Source organism: Vitis vinifera, chromosome 8 (genome assembly GCF_030704535.1).
Source record: "Vitis vinifera cultivar Pinot Noir 40024 chromosome 8, ASM3070453v1".
In the NCBI taxonomy this organism is placed as follows: domain Eukaryota; kingdom Viridiplantae; phylum Streptophyta; class Magnoliopsida; order Vitales; family Vitaceae; genus Vitis; species Vitis vinifera.
The window spans coordinates 18,868,952-18,890,503 of NC_081812.1; the positions used below are offsets into that span (position 1 = coordinate 18,868,952).

The 21,552-nt window shown below is 33.5% G+C and overlaps 1 protein-coding gene across 2 annotated transcripts in view; it reads left to right on the forward strand.

The window, feature by feature from the left end:
* Positions 1-4,609: 4,609 nt before the first annotated feature.
* The window catches only part of LOC100254475 (1,4-alpha-glucan-branching enzyme 2-2, chloroplastic/amyloplastic), a 44,580-nt gene continuing 27,637 nt past the window's right edge, over positions 4,610-21,552 (forward strand). The window contains exons 1-10 of one of the 2 annotated variants that reach the window (XM_010655748.3): positions 4,610-4,690; positions 4,829-5,395; positions 7,525-7,682; positions 8,315-8,598; positions 10,754-10,852; positions 12,319-12,361; positions 14,784-14,843; positions 15,573-15,653; positions 20,875-20,991; positions 21,218-21,301. In XM_010655748.3, coding sequence (XP_010654050.1) covers positions 5,266-5,395; positions 7,525-7,682; positions 8,315-8,598; positions 10,754-10,852; positions 12,319-12,361; positions 14,784-14,843; positions 15,573-15,653; positions 20,875-20,991; positions 21,218-21,301 — 1,056 coding nt within the window. In that variant the 5' untranslated portion in view covers positions 4,610-4,690; positions 4,829-5,265. Of the gene's footprint in view, positions 4,691-4,828; positions 5,396-6,120; positions 6,420-7,524; positions 7,683-8,314; positions 8,599-10,753; positions 10,853-12,318; positions 12,362-14,783; positions 14,844-15,572; positions 15,654-20,874; positions 20,992-21,217; positions 21,302-21,552 lie in introns of those variants that run through there. The other variant, XM_010655749.3, reaches the window with a different exon arrangement.

A 21,552-nucleotide genomic window follows, 5' to 3' on the forward strand; every position in this document is an offset into this window, starting at 1 on the left:
TGGCAGCATGCCCAAATGGCTTCACTGCTCTCAAGCATGATGTTCTGAGAGTTGAATTGAATACAGAGGATTTTATCTTCCGGGCAGCTATATGCATACATACTCAGCAGGCAAACTTATATTTGCTAGAGTGAATTCCTTGACATCTACCGAGACTGAACTTCCTTTCAGCTATTATAGTTTCACCCCTACTGCGAACCCGTTGGAAGAATAAAGAAAAGTGCTGAGAATCTTGGAGAGCTCCTTATGGGTGATCAAATTGACAACTTGCCTTATCGGTTCCGGATGAATGTCAACAAGGCGATCTACCTCTGCACCATAAGTCCTTTGAATGAGCATGATGTAAAGCTTTAAAAACAGAGAACTCGGGATCTGTATCAAGTGAACATGATTCTAGATAACCTGCCTGCAATGAGGTTCGCCAAGCAACATGGGGTTAACATCCGATGGACTGGATTTCCAGTTGGGTATATGTTCCCGCAAAGTAATGATGATTACATCATCAATCACGTCAAGTTCATAGTTTTGGTTCACGAGTACGAGGGGATTGGTGTGGAGATACTTGGCACTGGAGAAGAAGGTATGAGTGTAATTTCTGATTCTGATAAGAAAAAGGCATCGGGATTTGAAATAGTTGGTTTTGAAGTTTATCCTTGCAGTGTGAAATTTAACTCTGGGGTGATGTCCAAACACAGCATGTATGACAATCTCACACCTGTTAGCTGCCCAACTGAAATCGAAAAGTCTCAAATAATTAGGGAGCCAGAGAGGGGATCATTCACCCATGAGGTTGAATTTGTGAAAAACAATATTAAATGGCCATCTAGATGGGATGCTTATCTGAAGATGGAAGGTGCCCGTGCCCACTGGTTCTCAATCCTAAACTCATCTATCATGCCCACTGCCCACAACCGATACCCATCTCACTACATCCTCCCATCTTTCCAAACCCGCTAAACCTAAGTACCTTACTACCCTTCATCATTCGTTCCACCAATAACAACCCAAAACTTTTGCAAAACCTACTACCCACCATACCCATCACCAATGCTCATCCAATCACCCCTCACACCCAACACACTTTCGATCCCTTCCCTTTCATTTCCCACGTACATGAAGTCCCATGCACATGGCCACCTTTAGCTCACCATTCCCCCAACTACTTCTCATGCCCACCACCTTCAGCTTCACCCATCTACCAGTCCCCATCCTTCAATCTGACCCAATCTGCCTCCTCAACCTTCATACCCATCAAACTCATCACCCCCCGTAAACCTACAAGTGTTCAGATTTCTTCCACTGTGGATCCTAAATGCATTGCTTCGGGCATCAAATACCATGCAGAGTTCAAGCCTTTGTTTTCCAGAACAGTTCAGGCTCTCTAAGGTTCTCCTAAGTGTTCATGATGAGCCATCCTAAATTGTAACGCTACATATGTTGGCTAAGGGAAAATGGTTATGCTGTAAAACAAAACCTTGTCTTGGTTGAGGGTATGTTGTTCTTAAAAATCTGGGCAACCTTCACAAATATGACTGTGGGAAAAAGTACCGGGTTCCTCCAAGGCCTATTCTCAGCAAGTTGGCACGATCCTCCAGAACGGGTACATTGTCACTAAGTCTCGCCCTTGCAAGGTTGTGGAAGTTTCCACCTCAAAGACCGGCTAGCATGGTCATGCTAAGTGCCACGTTGGGATTGACGGCTTCAATGGGAAAAAGCTTGAAAATGTTGTTCCATCTTCCGAGTTTCATGACACTAGTGGCCAAAAATGTAACGGCAAGAGGGTTGGACATCAATGATGTGCAGTTAATCATCCAGTGTGAGCCTCCTCGAGATGTCGAAGCTTACACCCATCAATCTGGACGCACAGGAAGAGCAGACAATGCTAGGGTTGCTGTAATGCTTTTGATCCAAGAAGGTCCAATATCTCTAAGATAGAAAAAGAGACTGGAGTAAAATTCGTATATGTATCTGCTCGTCTACCTGCTGATGTTGCCAAATCTGCCGGTGTAGAAGCTGCAGAAACAATCACCCAAGTTTCTGATAGCGTAATTCCTGCATTCAAATCTGCTGCTGAGGAGCTCTTGAATACCTCTGGTCTATCGGTAGTTGAGTTACTTGCAAAGGCTTCTGGTTATACTGAGATAAAGAGTAGATCACTTCTCATCACCCTGGAGAACCATGTGACTGTACTTCTTGAGGCTGGGAAACCAATCTGCACACTATCTTTTGTATATGGGGTGTTGAGAAGATTCTTGCCTGAGGATAAGGTTGAATCAATTAAGAACCTTGCTCTCACGGCTGATGGAAATGGTGCAATGTTTGATGTAGCAACTGAAAACTCCTGGATGCAGCTGGATAGTGGTGGACAACACAGTTCGATAGTTCTTCATGGGAGCTTTATCATGCTCAGGACTTCACTCCTGTGGTTATCTCTACCCTGGGCCCACTTCTGCATGCTTCCAGTTTGCATGACCACATTTGGCATGCAACCTTTGGGCCACGTGTCATCTTCCATTTCTTTATCCTTGACTTTAAAAATAATTTCCCTAATTCTAGTTTTCAAATAATTTTTCAAATTTTAGTTTTTCAAATAATTTTGTCTCTCCAAAATTTTCATCCTTAGAATTTTTAGGTTCTAAAAATTCAAAATTTTCAATAAAATTTGCTGTCATTTTCTTTCCGACAAGCAATTTTCACATCGTTCTTGATTTTTAAAATATTTTAAAATAAGTATGAATTTAATTTTGTAATTCCAAGTAATGGAATTTACGGAATTGATTCATGTAAAAATAAATCAAGTTTTGGTGGGGCCCAATATCAGTGATTTTTTTTCATTGACTGATTAATTGTCATGCTTGATTGATTTGCTTTGTGACACATGTGATTATCCCGTGTTCGTTTATTAACCTTTGTTTTCCATGAAGTAATCAACTCATTACTAAGGTACACTCTTTGTCTCTCTTGTTTATTTCGATTATTTTTAGATTGATGTTCTTTTGGGTATCTTTTGATTTATTAGTTAATTATCATGTTTGCTTCATCATATTTAATAGAGACTCATTTTAAGGGCTTAGAGGGTCTTTACCATACCTTCCCAATAAGTAACCTGACCCCCGAGCTTGGATTTGACTTTTTACATATCATCTTTTCTAAAATAAAGAGTCACACTTAGAGTTTTTTTTTCTTATTTTATTTTTTCTTTTAAAAATAAAATAAAAATAAGTGGCGACTTTAAGTCATTTTAAAAATAAATAAATAAATAAATCATTTTCAAATAAAAAGCGGGTTTCGCCATCGAATGGGAGCGCATGAGTAGAAATACGGGGTCCACAGGATGCTTATCGCTCTTACTCGGTGCTTGAACCTGCGGAGCTTGGACCATTGCCACCATTGGCCGCAGCTTTATTCCTATTTGTATCCTTTCCATCATCATCATCATCATCATTGCCATATTCTCTCATATTCATCTTCCTTCTTCCTACTCAGTGTACCTGCTTGGCTTCGTTTCAAACTAGTCTTCTTGTCACAGCTAATCCAAGAATCACACAAGCAATAAGAAGTCAGGAGCCTGAAACATGCCCATCACCGGCCTTGATCCATTCCTCGCCTTTTCAACTGCTAGTTTAACAGCTGTACTAGTATCCTTTAGGCTTTAAGCTAGCTCCTGATCTCTCTTTTGACTCTTGAATTGCTTAACATGCTTCTGTTGTAGCATCGGCCTCATCCAAGGAGCTAACCTTTTGTGACATCCACACATCATTTGAAGATATTAGAATTTGATGAGATTTTTATATGGAGTTGAATTCTCATATCTTATTAGCTAAAAGTGGGTGTGAACATAAAATAGTTCACATTAATATCATAGCAAAGATGAATTTGAAATTTGAGGATTGGATTATGAGATTTGAATTTAATATTGTGTGAAACCTTAGAATAAGCACATATTATTTTTATGAATTCCATCAATGGATTGAAATCTTTCTTATGTTAATGGACTATGAAATGATAATAAAAAACATAAGTTAAATAAAATTCTATTCTCATTTTTCATATCTAAATTCATATTTTCGAAAGTATGAAGTGAGGGCTTTAGATGATTGTTTTACTTGATCAGGGGTGAGGTGGACACTGACTCAGCAGATGGATCCGTCCAGTGGGTATAGGCCCATCAACAAGCATTCACCACCGTCCTCCTGGGTACCCCTGATTCCATTGTCAACATGTATCTACCGTGTCAAGTCAAAAATCAGAAAGCAATCTGAGAAGTACGATAATATCTAGATATGGGTCCAAGATGTCTTCAGGCATATTCTTGGAGGACATGGATATGCTGTTGTAAGAGGGGGTGGTGTGACCTCCACTTTTGACTTACGTGGTTGCTAGAATAGCTTTTTCTAAAATTCCATTTCTACGATTGCATTTGATCGAATGCTGTTATCATTTGCCCTTTTTGATGCATTTTCGCAATAGAATAAGTGTGGAATTGATTCGAAACGCAAACCAATAACCCGGAGGGGGTGGGGGGGTGGTGGGTGGGGAGGGGAAGGGGAATACGGCATGATGAGATAACAGGGGCCGAGGATGGGGCATGACTTGAGAGAGATATGCGTAAGCTCCGTTAACGTCGCTGTAGGAAATGGATTAGTACAACATGGATACTGACGTGAAGTAAAAGGGCACCGTGCCACAGGTAAACTAGTAATAAATGGTTAGGAAAAGGATGGACGGGAAGTTCTATTCTGTGCATTCAATTTCAGGATGTCTATTTTTTGTTTTCTTCCTTTTTTTTTTTATTAATATTTTTTTATTTTTTTGGAAATACAATTAGAAGTAAAGAAATCGAAAAAGTACCGTTTGGGAGGCGTAATACAAGAAAGGGAGCTGAATCGGGAAAGGAGAGAGAGAAACTGAGAAAGGGTAAGTGATTAGGGAGCACACGTGACACGTCCACCGCCTTTCGCACCAGATCTTCAGAGCAAGCGAACCCACGTGGCGGCCACTTGTGCGTTAACACTTAACGCCTATCTAGGGAAACAGAATTGAACGGACGACGGTGGAGCGTGGGCTGCTGGGTCCCAACCGCCTGTCTCCATGCAACTCACGACTCCACACGTAGCGCTCCATTCCTCTTGGCAGTAAGCACAACTCCCAATATCACGAAAATATCTGCTGATCCGATCATTCACAAGTCATAGCGGCCTAGAACCTAAAACCAACGCTCACAAGATCGCTCTCGCTCCTCTCAAAAGAACCCTAGAGGGAAAAATGGTGTACACTCTCTCTGGAATTCGCCTTCCTGTGGTTTCATCCGCCAACAATCGGTCTGTATTGAGCATTTCCAGTGGTCGAAGGACTGCAAATCTGTCTCTCTTTTCCAAGAAGAGCTCGTTTTCTAGTAATCTTTCTCTACTCTTTATTTATTTATTTTTGTAATATAATATTTTATTACAAGTAGAGTGTCTCACCTCTTTCCTTTTTGGCGGTTCTGGTTTCTTAAAGTTGCAGAGGTTTTTCCTGCTTCTTGATTTGAGTTGATCCTTCTTGAATCAGGATCGCTTGAAAGGCAGGCTTACATTCATGGATTTTTTAATTTAAATCTGGAATTTGATGTTTTATTATTGTTTTTTCAATTACTGTACGATCAGTTGATAACGGCTAATTCATTAATTTATCTGAAATTGGTTATTATTTTTCTTGTTTTGAAGTAAGAGAGGGATCCATTCGAGTAATTTTGTGTGACTAACTGACATTACTCAGAAAAGGAATTGTGACTATGCAACTATAAAATTATAATGTTTCCTACAGAAGTAGTATTTGTATCAGTCCTAATAGTCAACTCCACGTAATAATTTTCCCAAATGGCATCCATGACTGGTAGATCTCCATCTGCCCACTTCTTGGACTTGATAAATTGGCATCCTGGTGTAGTAGCTTGTGACTCAATTTTACCACTTGCAGATGGGGTAAAAAGAATGCTGGGAGGTTGCTTTCATATGGGGATTTAATGTGTGATCAGGGGTGGTGGAAAGAGATATGAATGCTTTAGTACCTGTTAAAAAAGGGGCTCCTTTGTATTGAAAGATCCTGAGGAGAGGATTGTGACAGTCAGGACGAGAGGTTTTTGATAGTCAACCAACTGATAAGAAGAGGAAAAATCCTTCTGGATGGACTGGTGTTATATATGTGAGAGACATGAGAAATGTCAAACCCCCTTCTTCTCTACTACAGTATAGAGATGAAGCTATGAGCATTGGCGTTTCCTTATGTGGAAGGGTAGCTATGGATAAATAAAAAGAGTTTGACGCAGTGTGGGTGTGGAAGGGTGGCTATGGATGGATAAAAAGATGAAGGCATGAAAAGTTGTATCCTTGTGTTTGATGTTGTGCATCTGGAAGTGAGGAACAAATTCATCCTTGAGGGTGAGGAACTCCCAATTATGAAGTTTAAGGAGATGGTCCTTGAATGCCTTCTGTGTTGTGGCTGGAGGACTCTAAATTTTGCATTAACATGGGATGTGGTTTGAGTGTTTGGTTATGCATCCATTTCTTATTGTTTTCTTTTATGGTGTAATTTGTATATTACATGTGCAGTTGGGTGGTGCCTCCTTTGCCATTATTTAATGGAATTTTCTTATGAATTAAAAAAAAGGACTATGAGGGCAAGGTTAAAAAATTGAAGCCATTATCAACCTTACTAGGCAAGATCTAGTGGAGTATGGGCTCATGGAGTGCTGAATTGAGGTTTTACAGAGAGGAAGTAGCATTTTGTGTGGTAGATTTTGCTCCTTTAGGGTGTGAATTGACAACTTACAGTCTTATACCCTTTTGAGGAAGGCAATGGGAAGTTTTGCTTGTGGAATTGGCCAGACCATGGAATTGAAGGGGCAAAATCACCCTTGGGAAGTAGGTTCCAAGCTCCTCAGAGATTTTAGTAATTGACTTACTGCATGGATTAGAATCCATTCAGCATCACATAGGGCACTGTGAGTGCAGAGAAGATGGTTCTAAAATATCTCTGGTTCATGTGACAATGATGTCAAAATGGTGGTAAAAGATAAGAAATTTCATTCCCTGATGTTTGCTCTGAAGAATCTTGCAACTCAACTATGGATTTAGAAAATGTGCTTGGTGAACTAATGTGTTCCCATCCTACATTTTCCTTTTGGAAAAGGACAAATATATCATGTTGGATGTGCTACAGAGGTACCCTGTTGTTTACTGGTTATTGCCCATTGCTGGTGGTTTAAGGGCTTCCAATGGAATGAGCTGAGTTTCTTGTTTGGCCCCAAGGACACTGGCAACTGTACTTGATAGCAGTATTAATTTATCACCTTTAAGTTCTTAACATGTGAACAGATGAATCTTTTTTTTCTTCCCAATATAAGGTTGAAATTAATTTTTTTCCCTACAGTTACAATTAAGTCTCAGAACTTGATGTCACTATTCTGAGCAATGATTACCTATCTTGACTATGAACTTGATTATCTTATTATATTTGCAAAACTAACATGATCATTGTTTGTAGGGAAAATTTTTGCTGGAAAGTCTTCTTATGATTCTGACTCATCGTCTTTAAGGATTGCTGCATCTGACAAAACCCTTGTTCCTGGAAGCCAGATTGATGGCTCGTCATCCTCAACAGGTCAAATTGAAGTTCCTGACACAGTTTTGGAAGATCCCCAGGTATCTTAATGTGTGCCTCCACATGTACAGATAGACTGCGCTGAGACATACACAAGCATCCATGTTTATGCACTTACCTATATATCAAAACAAATGATTCAGCAGACTCAGCCAGGAAATCCATTTTTGGCGTCTTCCTTCACATTGTTACCATTTTTCCTTATTAAAGTGATTTCACTTTTATCCTGAATGAGGACATGGTTAAAGGGTTATTGAGGGGTGTAAGGAAAAGAAGTTCTATGTCAATTTTAATATGATCCTGTCTTTTCTATACATAATTATTTTTATATCATATTTTGGTATCAATGTAGTCTATGTGAACCTCTATAATAAATGCATCTTTTTTTAGGTTTTGGTCCAAAAAACCAATGATGGGCCATAGAAACCATCCCACTTCTTCATGGCTGTGATCCCCTACCCCATAAATCTCCCAACCTTGAAGAAGTTGGGATTTGATCCATGAATCCAATATAATTCTCTAGAGCCTTTACCAGCCAAGCTTGCTAACTTTCAACTAGCATAGCTTTTATATATTTCCTATGCTTTTGAATGCCATAGCAGGTTATTTGTGTTGATTTTTTTGAATTCCACCTGGTGTATTGTCTCCTTGTGCCTCATGATTCTTGTTGTAGGTATTGCAAGATGTGGATGATCTAACAATGGAATATGACAATGACATCAACAAACCAACCAATGATTGTAGTAAGGTTGATGAAAATCAAGATTCCGTTCATTCAGATCTCATAGATAACGATGATAAAGTTCAGGGAGCAGAAAAGGCAATTACTTTATCTGGGACAGGAACGATTAAAAAGGAGGAAGCTAGACCAAAGTCCATACCTCCGCCTGGCACTGGACAGAGAATATATGAAATAGATCCATTTTTGAGAGGTTATCGTGAACATCTTGATTACCGGTGAGATTCTTTTCTGGTTGCTTTGTTCTATAAGAAATATTTGAAGCAAAGAAAATTTTGAGTAACTAAATGGATGAGAACATGAAAAATTGTTGTCAAAGCATCTCCTAGAAGATGCGAGTTCATTTACTTCAGTCAATGCTGACATTCAGGCTAGGAGATCACTAACTTGGCAAATCATTCTTATTGTAACTGCTAATGGCACCTGTTTTAACTTTTATAGAATAAGGTTTAATAAAACCTATAAAAAAAGAGAATAAGGGTTAACAAAGGAACTCATAGCATAAGGTTGTAAATTAAGTTTGTGCCTGTTTTTTTGAATGTTTTACAGCTTAACATTCACTAAGGCTTATTCAACTTTTTGCCTTTTTATCTTTGACTATTTGATTTGTCATATAATTCTATTAAGGATTACATTAGGTGAATAAATGAATATATTTGTTTTTTCATTTCTTTCTTAATAAGCAAATAAAATACATAATTAAGTAGGATTACAACTTGGGTGGGTCCAATCCACCCAACTTGGTATTTAGGTTGGTGGGCAAGGTTTAAATGGGATGGGGTCAAACTTGAGTGAGAAAAATACCATATTAAAAATATTAGGGTTGGCGTGAGTTAAAGGTTTGGGCACCCCGCTGAAACTCAAACCCGCATATTATTAATTTATTTATAATTGTATTGTATATTGTCTTATTATAATATAAAAAACATAAAAATGATAGGAAAGAACTCTTACCTTTCTTATCTTTAACTATATTGAAGTAATGAATTTATCATTTTTCTTTCATTGTTTAAGTATCTTTGATAGTTGAAGTTTTAGTTTATGAATAATGATTTATGTTAAATTAGTAACTAATAATTTATTTTATGACTTTGATACAATTAGCCTTTAATAGCTTCTTTTATAATATGGTTTATATCTTGTAGGTTTTAAAATAATTGTTTTATTTGATAATCCTTAGTAACGCATGGGAACTTGATTTGCCCATGGGCTTGACGTGGTCCAACATGGTCTCAAATTGGGTTTTGGCGTGGGTTGGACATATCGATAGGTGGGTTTGGCGTAGGTTAACCCTCTAACCCGCCTAACTTGCCCAAGTTGCAACTCTATAATTAAGTGTCCTAGAGGGGCGAACTCAAGTAAACAGGAAGTATAAATGAACCTCCAAATAGAAAGAAAAGAAGCAAATAACACAAGATGGGGCTGGAAAAATAGCTAATAAGCCAATTCATTCTTGTCAACAAATCAAGAAATAGCAAGCATCCCTCTCCTAGTGATTCTTGAGACCAAAAATTGGAATAAGACTTGAGAAGTTGGTCTTTTCAAGCTAACTCTGAAACTTCATCCTCTCAAAGATCCTCTGGTTCTGTTCCTTCCAAGTGGACCTCACTAGTTGATCAGAAATTCTTTAATTGAAAGGGGAACATCCAAAAATATCAAAGATTGAAAACCTCTTCTTTAAAGGTTTTGGGTTGTTTTAATCCTCTGCTTTAAAGGTTTTGAATCTTTACTTGTCTTACAACTTCTCTTTAATTTTATTAATTGATAGCAAAATGAGGTTTCCTAGGTTTGAGCCACGTGTGTAACTCTGCTATTCTCTGCTTCACTTAGAACATTTGTCTACTTTGCATGTAATTCAATTTTAAGCATGCCATCCATTATTTCTCTGGCTCTGACTTGGAGACTTCAGTTGTTCAAGTGCTAAGTTGGATCAACTGGCAAAGAAATGCTTCTGACTCCGCATCTAATTTGTTTTAGAGGTTGTTAGTAAGCATCTTTGGGGTAAACGATAGGTTTGTACTATCATTCACAATATCTTAATGCCTGGAAATCCAAGCAAACGACTGTTGAGATAGAATGACTCAAACATGTGTTTAGTTATTCCACTTTAATGTTGGCAATGCAATCTGACAGAAGTTTTTGGGTTGCTTTAATGTGTCAACCTTAAAGTTCAATATGTGATTCTTCTCATGTTGTAGTTACATGCTAGTTCAACTCTCTTACCAAGCAGGCTAGCATAAGCATGTCCTTCCTTGCTGGCTATTTCAAGTTTGATAGGCCTAACTGTTTTTGTTGAACAACTCATATTTCATCTTTGTGATGCGTGTCTCTGTGTGTGTTTCATTTTTTTTTTGGTTGTATCCTATGTTACAGTTTCGGACAATACAAGAAAATGCGTGAGGCAATTGACAAGTACGAAGGTGGTTTGGACTTATTTTCTCGTGGATATGAAAAGATGGGCTTCACTCGCAGGTACTACCCTTTTGCAGTCTCTGGTGATTGATGTCCATGCTTTATTTGCTTCTATATTGGTGCACCAATACTTCCTTTGACATGATTTTTTACTACCTCAGTGATCACTAATTATTCCATTATTGATCTGAAATGAAGAGAAAAAATAAAGAGGGAATCTTCAAAGCAAATCAGATAAAATGTACAAAAGATATGAAGGTGGTTTCTATCCCTATTCCATGATCACAATGAGCCCAGTGCTGTTAGCATATTACAACTGTAGTGTTGAGAGGCTTGAAGCAACTCTTTTGGCCAAAATACCACATCTGAGTTTGCCGGAGTTTTATTATGTGATGCAGCAACTAGCATATGGAGAGGACAATCAGATTTCATTTAACTAAACTATCCCTTATTTAAGCTGCCCATGAGCATGAGCTCTGCAATTATGACTATATGAAGTGGTAAACTAAATAACATGGTGTAATTTTTGAAGTTTAAAATTTTAAATTTGCATTATGAGTACTATTTTGGAATGCGCCAGAGTGTACATAGATGGCCATTCTTTGTCTATGCTAGGCTTTGTTGATTGACTTTTGGCTTAAAGTAAGAAGTCAGAACTTCTTTTTTGGGCATCAATTGTATACATTGTGTGCACTTTGCTGCACCATTTAATGAGGTGCCATTAACATATATATATGCTATTTGCCTATAAAAAAAAAAAAAAAAAATCTTCAAATCTGCACATGCTATTCCCTGAAGTAAAAAGTACAAAAAAGAAAAAAAAAATTATCTTCTGTGCGTGTGCGTGTATTGTGAAGAGAGGAAATATGCGTGTATATTAAAAGAGAAAACAGGACTGAGTTTAAAGGCTAAAATGGGAGCCAGCTGCTTTGGAGGATTCTGAAGACAGTTACACTCACCTTTGTGTTTTGGTTGTATCATACATATTTTTCTTCCTTTTACAATGATGCCTTCTCTTTCTCATTCTGCATCATGTCTTCTAGTTTAACCAACTTCAACTGAGAGCACCTAATGCAAGAACCAACCTCTGCACTCTTCTTCCAAATCTCCTTCCTTTATGGCCTGTAATGGCTCCTGCAACCTGAATCTATGACCCTGAAAGTTCAAAATTCGTACAGGGCATCCATCCCCTGCTTCTTTTGTTTGTGAAACCCAGGATAGGTTACTATTTACTCTATAGGTTTGATGATATATTGGTACATAATTCACTTACTCCTGCATTTTGGAGGAAAAATGTAGCTGCCCATATGATGCTTTCTAATTCTCCTTTATGTACAGGGGCTTTTGCACAGATGTTTTCATCCTTAATTTATCATGCTGCATTTTTTGTATATATTTTGTTTGTAGAAAATATCTATGCTTTTCCTTAATCAAATTTAACTAATAAATTTTTATTTTTGGCAAAGGATATTTCCATGGTAATTGTGATCTTGCAGTCGCTGATTTCCCATCCCAATTGTTTTCAGTGCAACAGGTATAACATATAGAGAGTGGGCACCTGGAGCTAAGGTTTGTTTTGCTTTCTACCTCATATTTATTTTTTCTTCTTTTCTTTTCTTGGTGGTGGGGGAAGATAACAAACTGGATAATGTATTAGAAGATACTTCATATAGGTGTTGTTTGTCTTTTAAACTTAAGTCTTAAAGCAAGTTTTTTAAAGTTTTAAGATAAAAATTTTACTTTTCTCTATTGAGACAATTTTCTTAGAAAAAGTAATAAGTTAAAAAACAATGACTTAAGTCTTAAAGCATTGAGTAACAAAAAAAGCCAAAAAAAAAAAAGAAAAAAAGAAAAAAAAAAGAGAGAGAACAAGCAAGTTTTAATACTTGACACTATTAAGTACAATTTAGATTTAAGTTAAATGTCTATTTAGATTTAAGACCAATATATATATAAATCCCACCAAGGTTTACAAACAATAAATTAACAAAAAGGAATAGGGTCTTATTGTGAAATGAAATGGAAGATGTGCTGCTTAGAAAATCTTTGAAAACTGAAACTAAGATGGAATAATAGATAATGTTTATTTTCCTTCTAAAATTGCCCAAATTCCATTAGCTAGAATCATCAATCTTTTGTGGGGCAAGGCGTCTTGTTTATTCGAAAGAATAACATATATGAAGGAGGACTTCTCTCAAAAGAAGGCCATTATCTGACTGCAACTTTTCCCCTTCTTGGTCCATGCTTCAAATGCAATAAATTCTTAGGTAAAAAGGCAAACATATTTGTTGGTATTTTGAGAAGGTCATCCATGGGATTGCACTTTTTACCCTTCTTGATCTAGGCTTCAAATTCAATAAATATACTTAGAAAGCAAATATATTTGTTAGTATTTTGAGAAAAAAAATGATCTTATTTTACACTATTACTGTAATGTTAAATATTGAATAGATATTTAAGCATAAAATAAGAATAGCAGGATCTTGTGTTTGGGCCTAAAACTCTATTAAAGATCATTTAATCTGAGCTAGGAAGAGGCTGGTCATTTTTGTCTGATTTACGGTCCTACAGATTGTTCCTTTAGCACTAAATTTTCTTTAATAAAATTTATTTTAATTATTGGATCAATTTTATTAGATTTGCTTATTGGTAATTAGAAATGGTTTGATTTTAGTAATTTTTTTGCTCTTGAGAGGCAGCCTTTTTGGTGAAAAAGCAAAACTGGTGCTGGAGATTCAGCCACTGGGGATATTGAGTGAGAATGTTATAATAGGTCATGGATCTTTGATTTAGTGCACATAGTTGTTAAAAACTTATGATACATGATACAATATTACGATATAATACATTTTTAATGGAAATCGACATGTATCATAATCCATATCTTATCCAAAGTGTATCTTATGATACATGATGCAATGGTACAATGATCCATACACCTTTAATTTTTTTTTTTTTTAATTTTTAAGAAAAATTTAATTAGATTTTTTTATTAAAAGAATTATTATATTAATTGTTTAAAAGGTACAATAAGGTTAGAGATTGATCATAAAAGGGAGAGAGAGGTAAGATAGTCCTACTTGAAAGACTACTTTATTGTTGTCAAAACAATGTTGAATTATTCTTATAATGAATATTGGAGATTTTTTTTTTTTTGAATGATTTGAATTTTGACAATGAAATTGATGAGTAAAAACTTTTACCTAATATATTAATTTTTTTAGATTTTTTTTTCAATTAAGGAAAGAATGACGACAAACATGAAAAATGAAACTTTGTAAATGACACATAAATACATGCATATTGACTACACATATAGGTATATATGCCTTGTTAGAATTTGGATTTAAAATTATGTTTCAAAATTCAAAAAGTTATTTTTGAGGATTTTATGATGATTTAAACTCATATTTTGTTAAATTGAACTTTCAAAATTCTAGGATTCAATGTTTTCATATGGTATGATGTAGTTTAACTCTTTAAATTCTATTATCTTTCGTGAAATTGGTTATATATCACTGAATACTTTATGCTCCAAATGTATATGCATATATATGCATATTTTTTCTATTTATTTTTTGTTGTATAAAATAATTCATGATACATGATACGATAGAATACATGATATGGGAACATAGAAAAACGATACACAATATGTTTTATGAGTTAGCAACTATGGTAGTGCACCAAATATATATATATATATATATATTTGTAGGGATGATTAGTACACCAAAGGTTATATAATAAAATGATTATAAGAAAAAACATATCTGCCCTAGATGGTTCTGTTTGCCCTCATTCTTGTTGAAGTTTTATCTGGATAAATTGTTTGTGTGGATATTGGTTACAGTTATTTTCCTTCCACAATGATCAATTCAAGTATTTGATTTTTTTATTGCAGTAATTGGAGGAAGTTAATGTTCTCGAGTCTAATATCATTATTTTTCCTCCTATTTTCATATATGGTAATTGGTTACTGCATTGACAGTCGGCAGCATTGATTGGAGATTTTAATAATTGGAATCCTAATGCGGATATAATGACTCAGGTATGTTATATTTGCTCATCTTTCTTAATGTCAATTCAGGCAGTGGCTTATTATTGACATTGTGCATGGTTGTCAGATTTGATTCTCCTTATTATGCTTCCAGCTAAATCAATAAAAGTTAGAGCGTTCATCTCCTTCCTTTCTTTTGTTTATTTATTTATTTTTTCTGAACCATGATCTAGTTTTGTTTGGTCGTCCACCTCCACCTCCACCTTTTGTTCCTTCTATTACATTGTTATTATTGTTCTGAAGAATTTAAATGGATGATCTTGTTCAATATGCTACCTTATTGGCATGGAAGATCAGATTTCATGGGAAAAACAAAGATCAACTGATGTCTTTTTCTTAGATTGTTTTGATCTGATATTAAAAATTAGTTTGCTTGGGAAGAGGGAAAATGAAAATGGTACATTTTCTCCACGCTACTGCTTCAGTGTTACAGTGGAGAAAAAGATTAGTGAAAATCTAGGGTGACAATTGAGTGGTCAGTTTGTACTGTATTATTGGGTCTACTGCTAATACTTCATTTGATGAATTTGGTGTGAGCTTATCAGGTAGGCTCCAGGACAAAGGGGAAAGTCAGTGGCCATCCATTTTGTATTAAGACTGAGACTGTGCTGGGCATAGTTGCACTTTACTTTTTTTATGTTGTGCTTGGAATTATATACCAGTTCAATATCTTTAATTAATCTAACACAATAATAAAATTCATTGATTATTCATGAACAGAATGAATTTGGTGTGTGGGAGATCTTTTTGCCAAACAATGCAGATGGTTCACCTCCAATCCCCCATGGCTCTCGAGTGAAGGTACCACTTTATAACATTGACTATAGGACTTCAGATGTGGTGTGGATAGCATTTTAGAAGTGCTAGTAAGTGTTCAGCATTTTAGAAGTGCTAGTAAGCGTTCATATATGATGCATGTGAGGTAAAATGAAAAAAGTCCAATAAAAAATGAACATGTGAATTTATTCTTTTAAAACCTTGTATGAAACTGAGAAGAGATTCAAAGTCAAATAATTGAATTAGACATGAAACCAAATAGGAAAAAAAAAACAGATTGGGCTGTAATATAAATAGAAAAAGAAAATGATTGAGATGAAATATAATTAAGGTTACACTTTTCCATACCAAAATTTTAGATAGTAAGATTCTTTTCAAAACCAATTTTTCTAAGTTAGGCAAAATAACTGTCACCTTAGTCCTTAGCTATGATATGTACCAAATTTTATTTAAATACATTATCTATTTCTTTTACATTAAATTTGTGAGATTTTTTTGTGTTAGTCCTTTTATATATAATTTAAATAATCTTTTCTCTTAACAACCATAATACTTTAGAATTCATTATCATTATCAATTAACATAATCAAAACATAATCAAATTTATATTGACATAATCATTTTTAGTTTCCAATATTCTTGCTAAGTCAACAATTAACATAATCAAATTTATATTGACACGCATTCTCAAGTTTGGGTCTATTGTTGATGCAAATTCATTCCAATTTAGAGTCCAACAGAATGTAACTTTCACTTATCTTAATTTTATGAAAAGTAGATGAATATTAAAAAAAAAAATACAAATTAGATTGCTTATCAAAACATACTTTTTAATTACATACTTTCCTTGTCAATTTCCTTTAATTTTATCAATTTACTTACACAAGAAAAGATGTGTTACGGGAATGTAATACAAAATTATAATATGGGGCAATGATGAGCAAATAAAAAGAGAAATATCTTATTGAGAATCAAAAACTGTTTTTGATCTCCCAAATATACTTGGTATTCCATTTTCAAATCATTAAATGTAGTTATTTAAAATTTCTTTTAGAATAGTGGTTGGTATTTAAAAAATAAATAAATAAACAAAGATGATGAGAAAATTCTACTCTCCCAAAATGAAGATTTAGTTAAACTAAAAATGGAAAAAAAAAAAAAAAAACACTTACCCCAATTTCAATTGACATAAATAACTTTTCTTATTACAAGATTTAAGTTGTGAATATTGGTTAAAAATAAAATTTAAAAGAAACGAAATAAGACGAATTAAAAGCATTTGCAGAAATACTAAATTTATAGCATAAGTAAGAATGGTAATCTCCAATTATTATAGACATTTGATTATAAAATAAAGAACTGTATTCTCCAATTCCTATTGTAATTAGATTATAAAATAAAGAAATGAATTTCCTTCTAGAATAGTAATTTATATTAAAAAAAAGATTTTGTTTCTTGGAGAATTCTAATTATTCTAAAATTAAGATTCAATTAAACTAAAAATGAAGGAAAAAACACACTCAATAAATGCTTATCCAAATTTCAATTGAAACAACCAACTTTGGTTTTTTATTAAAAGATTGAAGTTGTGAGTACTTGTCTAAAAATAGTAAAAATTAAAAACATAATTAGACAAATTAAAAGTATTTACAAAAATACTAAATTTACAAAATAAGTAGCAATTTAATTCCAATAAACATTGGATTATAAAATAAAAAATTATAATTCATTAGAAAAAATGTATACTTAAATTGCCTCTCAAATTTATCAACTACCTTAAATTTCAATCAACAAACTCCTCAAAGAATTGAGTATTGTTCTAAAAAGCTCAAAATCATAGAAATAAAATTCAATAGAGTAATCAAATTACACTTAACACATAAGTAGCACGAACATTTAATCAAAATCATCAAGAACACTAAGCTACAACTCACCACATAGTATTTTACTGAAATTGGGAGTACCAATTTACAAAAACCTCTTAATTCTCTTCAAAGAGAAAAAGGTTATGAGAAATTTGAAAAGTTTTCAATGCTTTTGCCTATCAAAAAAAATTCGAAAAGTTTTCAAACTTTAGAGTTGAAAAGTGAAATGGTCATCATAAGAAATTTGAAGAGTGAAGGGGTAATTTTTAATTGTTAATTAGATGATATATTAATTTTAAGTATTTTATAATGTTATAGGGTGATTTTAAAGAGAACAAAATTTTAATATAATGGATATGAATAGGTTGGGGTAATAGAATAAATTTTGTAACATTAAATATTAATAAGTTGTAATTAAAACACCTTTTAGAATTATAATTTTTGTTAAAATAAACAAATATTCTGAGAAAATTCTGGTCATTGCAAAATGAAGATCCAACTAAATTAAAATGAAAAAGAAAATAAAAAGTCTCTCAAGAAACACATACCCTAATTTCAATTGAAACAACCAACTTCATTTTTTTTTAGTAAAACCTATAAGTTATAAACATTTGTCAAAAAATAATACGATCAAACAAATTAAAATTATTTACGAAAATACTAAATTTATAGAATAAATAACAAACTTCAATTCCAGTAAACATTGGATTATAAAATAAAAAATTAGGATTCATTAAAAAAAATAAAAAAGTATACTTGAATACTAAATTGGATTACCTCTCTAATTTACCAAACACCCTGGATTTCAATCTTTCCCCAATAAACATGTAAGCAAAATCATCAAGAACACTAGACAATAATTCACCAGATAAAACTTCAGTTAAATTGAGAGAGGTTATGAGGAATTTGAAAATTTTTCAAACTTTAGAGATGAAAAATGAAATAGTGATAAGAAATTTGAAGAGTGAAAAGGTAGTTGTTAATTGTTAATTAGATGATGTATTAATTGTAAATGTTTTTTAATGTTAATTAATATTAATAAGATGATTTTAAGGAGAATTAAATTTCGTAATGTTAAATATTAATAGGTTGTAATGAATGAATTGAATAAAGTTTTCAAACTTTAGAGATGAAAAGTGAAAATAGTCATAAGAAATTTGAAGAGTAAAGGGCGTTTGATGATGAGGAGCATTCTACTCAGTTTTTTAAGATGTTCTTTCTTAGGAATTTGTTCTACGGGGTACACTAGTATATAGAGATAGATTCTATGTCTTTCCTTGATTTTATTGAGTTGTTAGGTTCTGGTTAAGGGAGGGAGTTGTTGTTAGGGTTATTTTTTTTATTTATGTGCTATTAGGTCTATTTGTATACTTCCTGTGTATTTTGGTGCGTCCTTATGACATTTTTATTTTTTAATGAATTTGATTTTATTTATAAAAAAAAAAAAAAATTGAAGAGTGAAGGGGTAATTCTTAATTGTTAATTAGATGATATATTAATTATAAGTATTTATAACGTTATAGGGTGATTTTAAAAGGTATAAAATTTTAATGTTAATTCATTCTAATACTAATAGGTTGTAATTAAAAATCCTTTTAGAATAGTAATTTATGTTAAAATAAACAAAGATTCTAAGAAAATTCTGGTCATCTTAAAATGAAGATTCAACTAAACTAAAAATGAAAAAGGGGAAAAAAAAAACCACTCAAAAACACTTACCGCAATTTCAATTGAAACAACCCAACTTCATTTTTTTTAGTAAAACCTTTAAGTTATAAATACTCGTCAAAAAATAATACAATAAGATAAATTAAAAGTATTTACAAAAATATCAAATTTATAGAGTAAGTTACAAACTTCAATTCCAATAAACATTGAATTATAAAATAAAAAATCAGAATTCATAAAAACAAATGTATACTTAAATACTGTACCGAATTAGATTACCTCTCAAATTTACCTAACACCTTAGATTTCAATCTTTCCCCAAGAAACATGTAAGCAAAATCATCAAGAACACTAAACGATAAATGGTGGAAATTCTCTTGTATTGAAGAGAGCAAAATAAAGAAAAAAGGGTTTTGTTGGCATTGAAAAAATGGGGCTTAGGCTCATCCTCGAGAGTCAAAGAGTATTGCAGGTTTTAAAGAAAATAACACGTATAATGTTAATTGATATTAATTAGGGAAATGGAATAAATTTTGTAACGTTAAATATTAATAGGTTGTTGATGAGAGGTATTTTTGGAATCAAAAGATAAATTGTCGGACATTTTTGAATTGAAAAAATTGACAAACGCGTTGTACTTTTATTAGTAGTATAGATATTTTTTGATTTGGAAAAACAAATTTTATGATTTAAGTCTTTCAAAAATCTTGGGCTTTTGGATTCTTAGCTAGCTAGATCTTGAAATTATGTTTTGTATTGTTTGATTGTATAAACTTAATGGATTTAATTGATACATTTTGATAAATTCTTTTTTTTTTTTTTGCAAAATTTTTTGTCAAACCATCTCTACTAATACATAGCAGATTTTGTCAGTATGGTCTTTATCATGGCAGAGGAAATTATTTCTCTAAGAAATTAAAGAAGTATTGTTAGCAGAGAAAAGTTATATACAGTGTAAGCAGAGCCATCCTTCCACCTGACACAAAGCCAAAAGCTAAAGCAAAAAAGGAAATTACAAAGAGGCCAAAATCCCTGATGTAACAGAATTTATTCCAGAAAGGTCAAATGGGGAAGATAACCCCCCTATAAAGCAGATATGGGATTTTGCACTGTACATGGATTAGTCACTCTACAAGCAAGAAGTATATTTTTATTTTGTACCTATATATGCATTCTTGCAGTAGATGAAAAACGAGCTGATTTATTTGAAAAAAGAATATTCTATGTAGTATGCATACAGTGTGTATAGAAATTACGCCGAGGATGAAAATTATGTATCTTTTTTGTTTTTTGAAATTAGGCTCTTCGAATTAAAAGAAGGTTTGAGAAAAAGATGATTTTTTTTTTTTTTTGTTTTTTTGATAGGTTTGAGAAAAATATGAAAATTGAAATGGCTGTAAGGCATGATGAAAAATTCCCATTCTCACTTGCAACTTTTTTCACAATGCTCATATCAAAACTATGTGGATGCAACCAAAACCAGATAACAGCTTTTAACTTTTAATCATTTTTCATTTATAAGAGGTACTTACTGATTTTTTTATTGTTTGTTCTTTCAGAAAACATATTCAATATGTAATATGGGGTTGCTCCATTTAGCTAATGTCATAATTATTTCTAAATCCTTGCAATTGTTTACTTTGCCCTAAAAGCTAAGATTCGAGAGGGCCTGTACTGCTGCAAATAACTCTTTATAAACATTGTGATTGTAGATCCACATGGATACTCCATCTGGCATTAAAGATTCTATTCCTGCTTGGATCGAGTTCTCTGTACAGGCTCCCGGTGAAATTCCATACAATGGTATATATTATGACCCACCAGAAGAGGTATGGTCCTGCAGAGTACCGATTTTCTGAAAACATGGTGAAAAAGTATGAAACATATAGGGCTTTCAATAACATTGAATTTGAATGATTTGTTAATACTTCTGCCTATAACAAAAGAAAAAGAGAGAATATTCCTTTTGCAGCTCATATTGATTCCCAAATATTTGTTTGTTGTTTTTTCCATTTTGACCTCTGGCTAATGATGCTCTTGTTCACTTGTTTACAGGAGAAGTATGTTTTTCAGCATCCTCAACCAAAAAAACCAAAATCACTTAGGATTTATGAGGCACATGTCGGAATGAGTAGTATGGTGCGCATCCTAAACCAACTCCCACACCACCTGTCTTCCCAATACCACCTTTGTGTCTTTTCTACATAATGAGTTCATATTTTATGCATTTGTGTTCTTTTTTTTCCAGAGCTATAATTTGTTATTATTTGTCTTAAGTGGTGCGATATGTGTGGAATACTTTCCCTTTTGATAATTGGTGTTTGGTGCATTTGTTTTTTTTTTTTTTTTATAAGTAAACAAGATATGCATTAGAAAAGGCTAAACGCCAC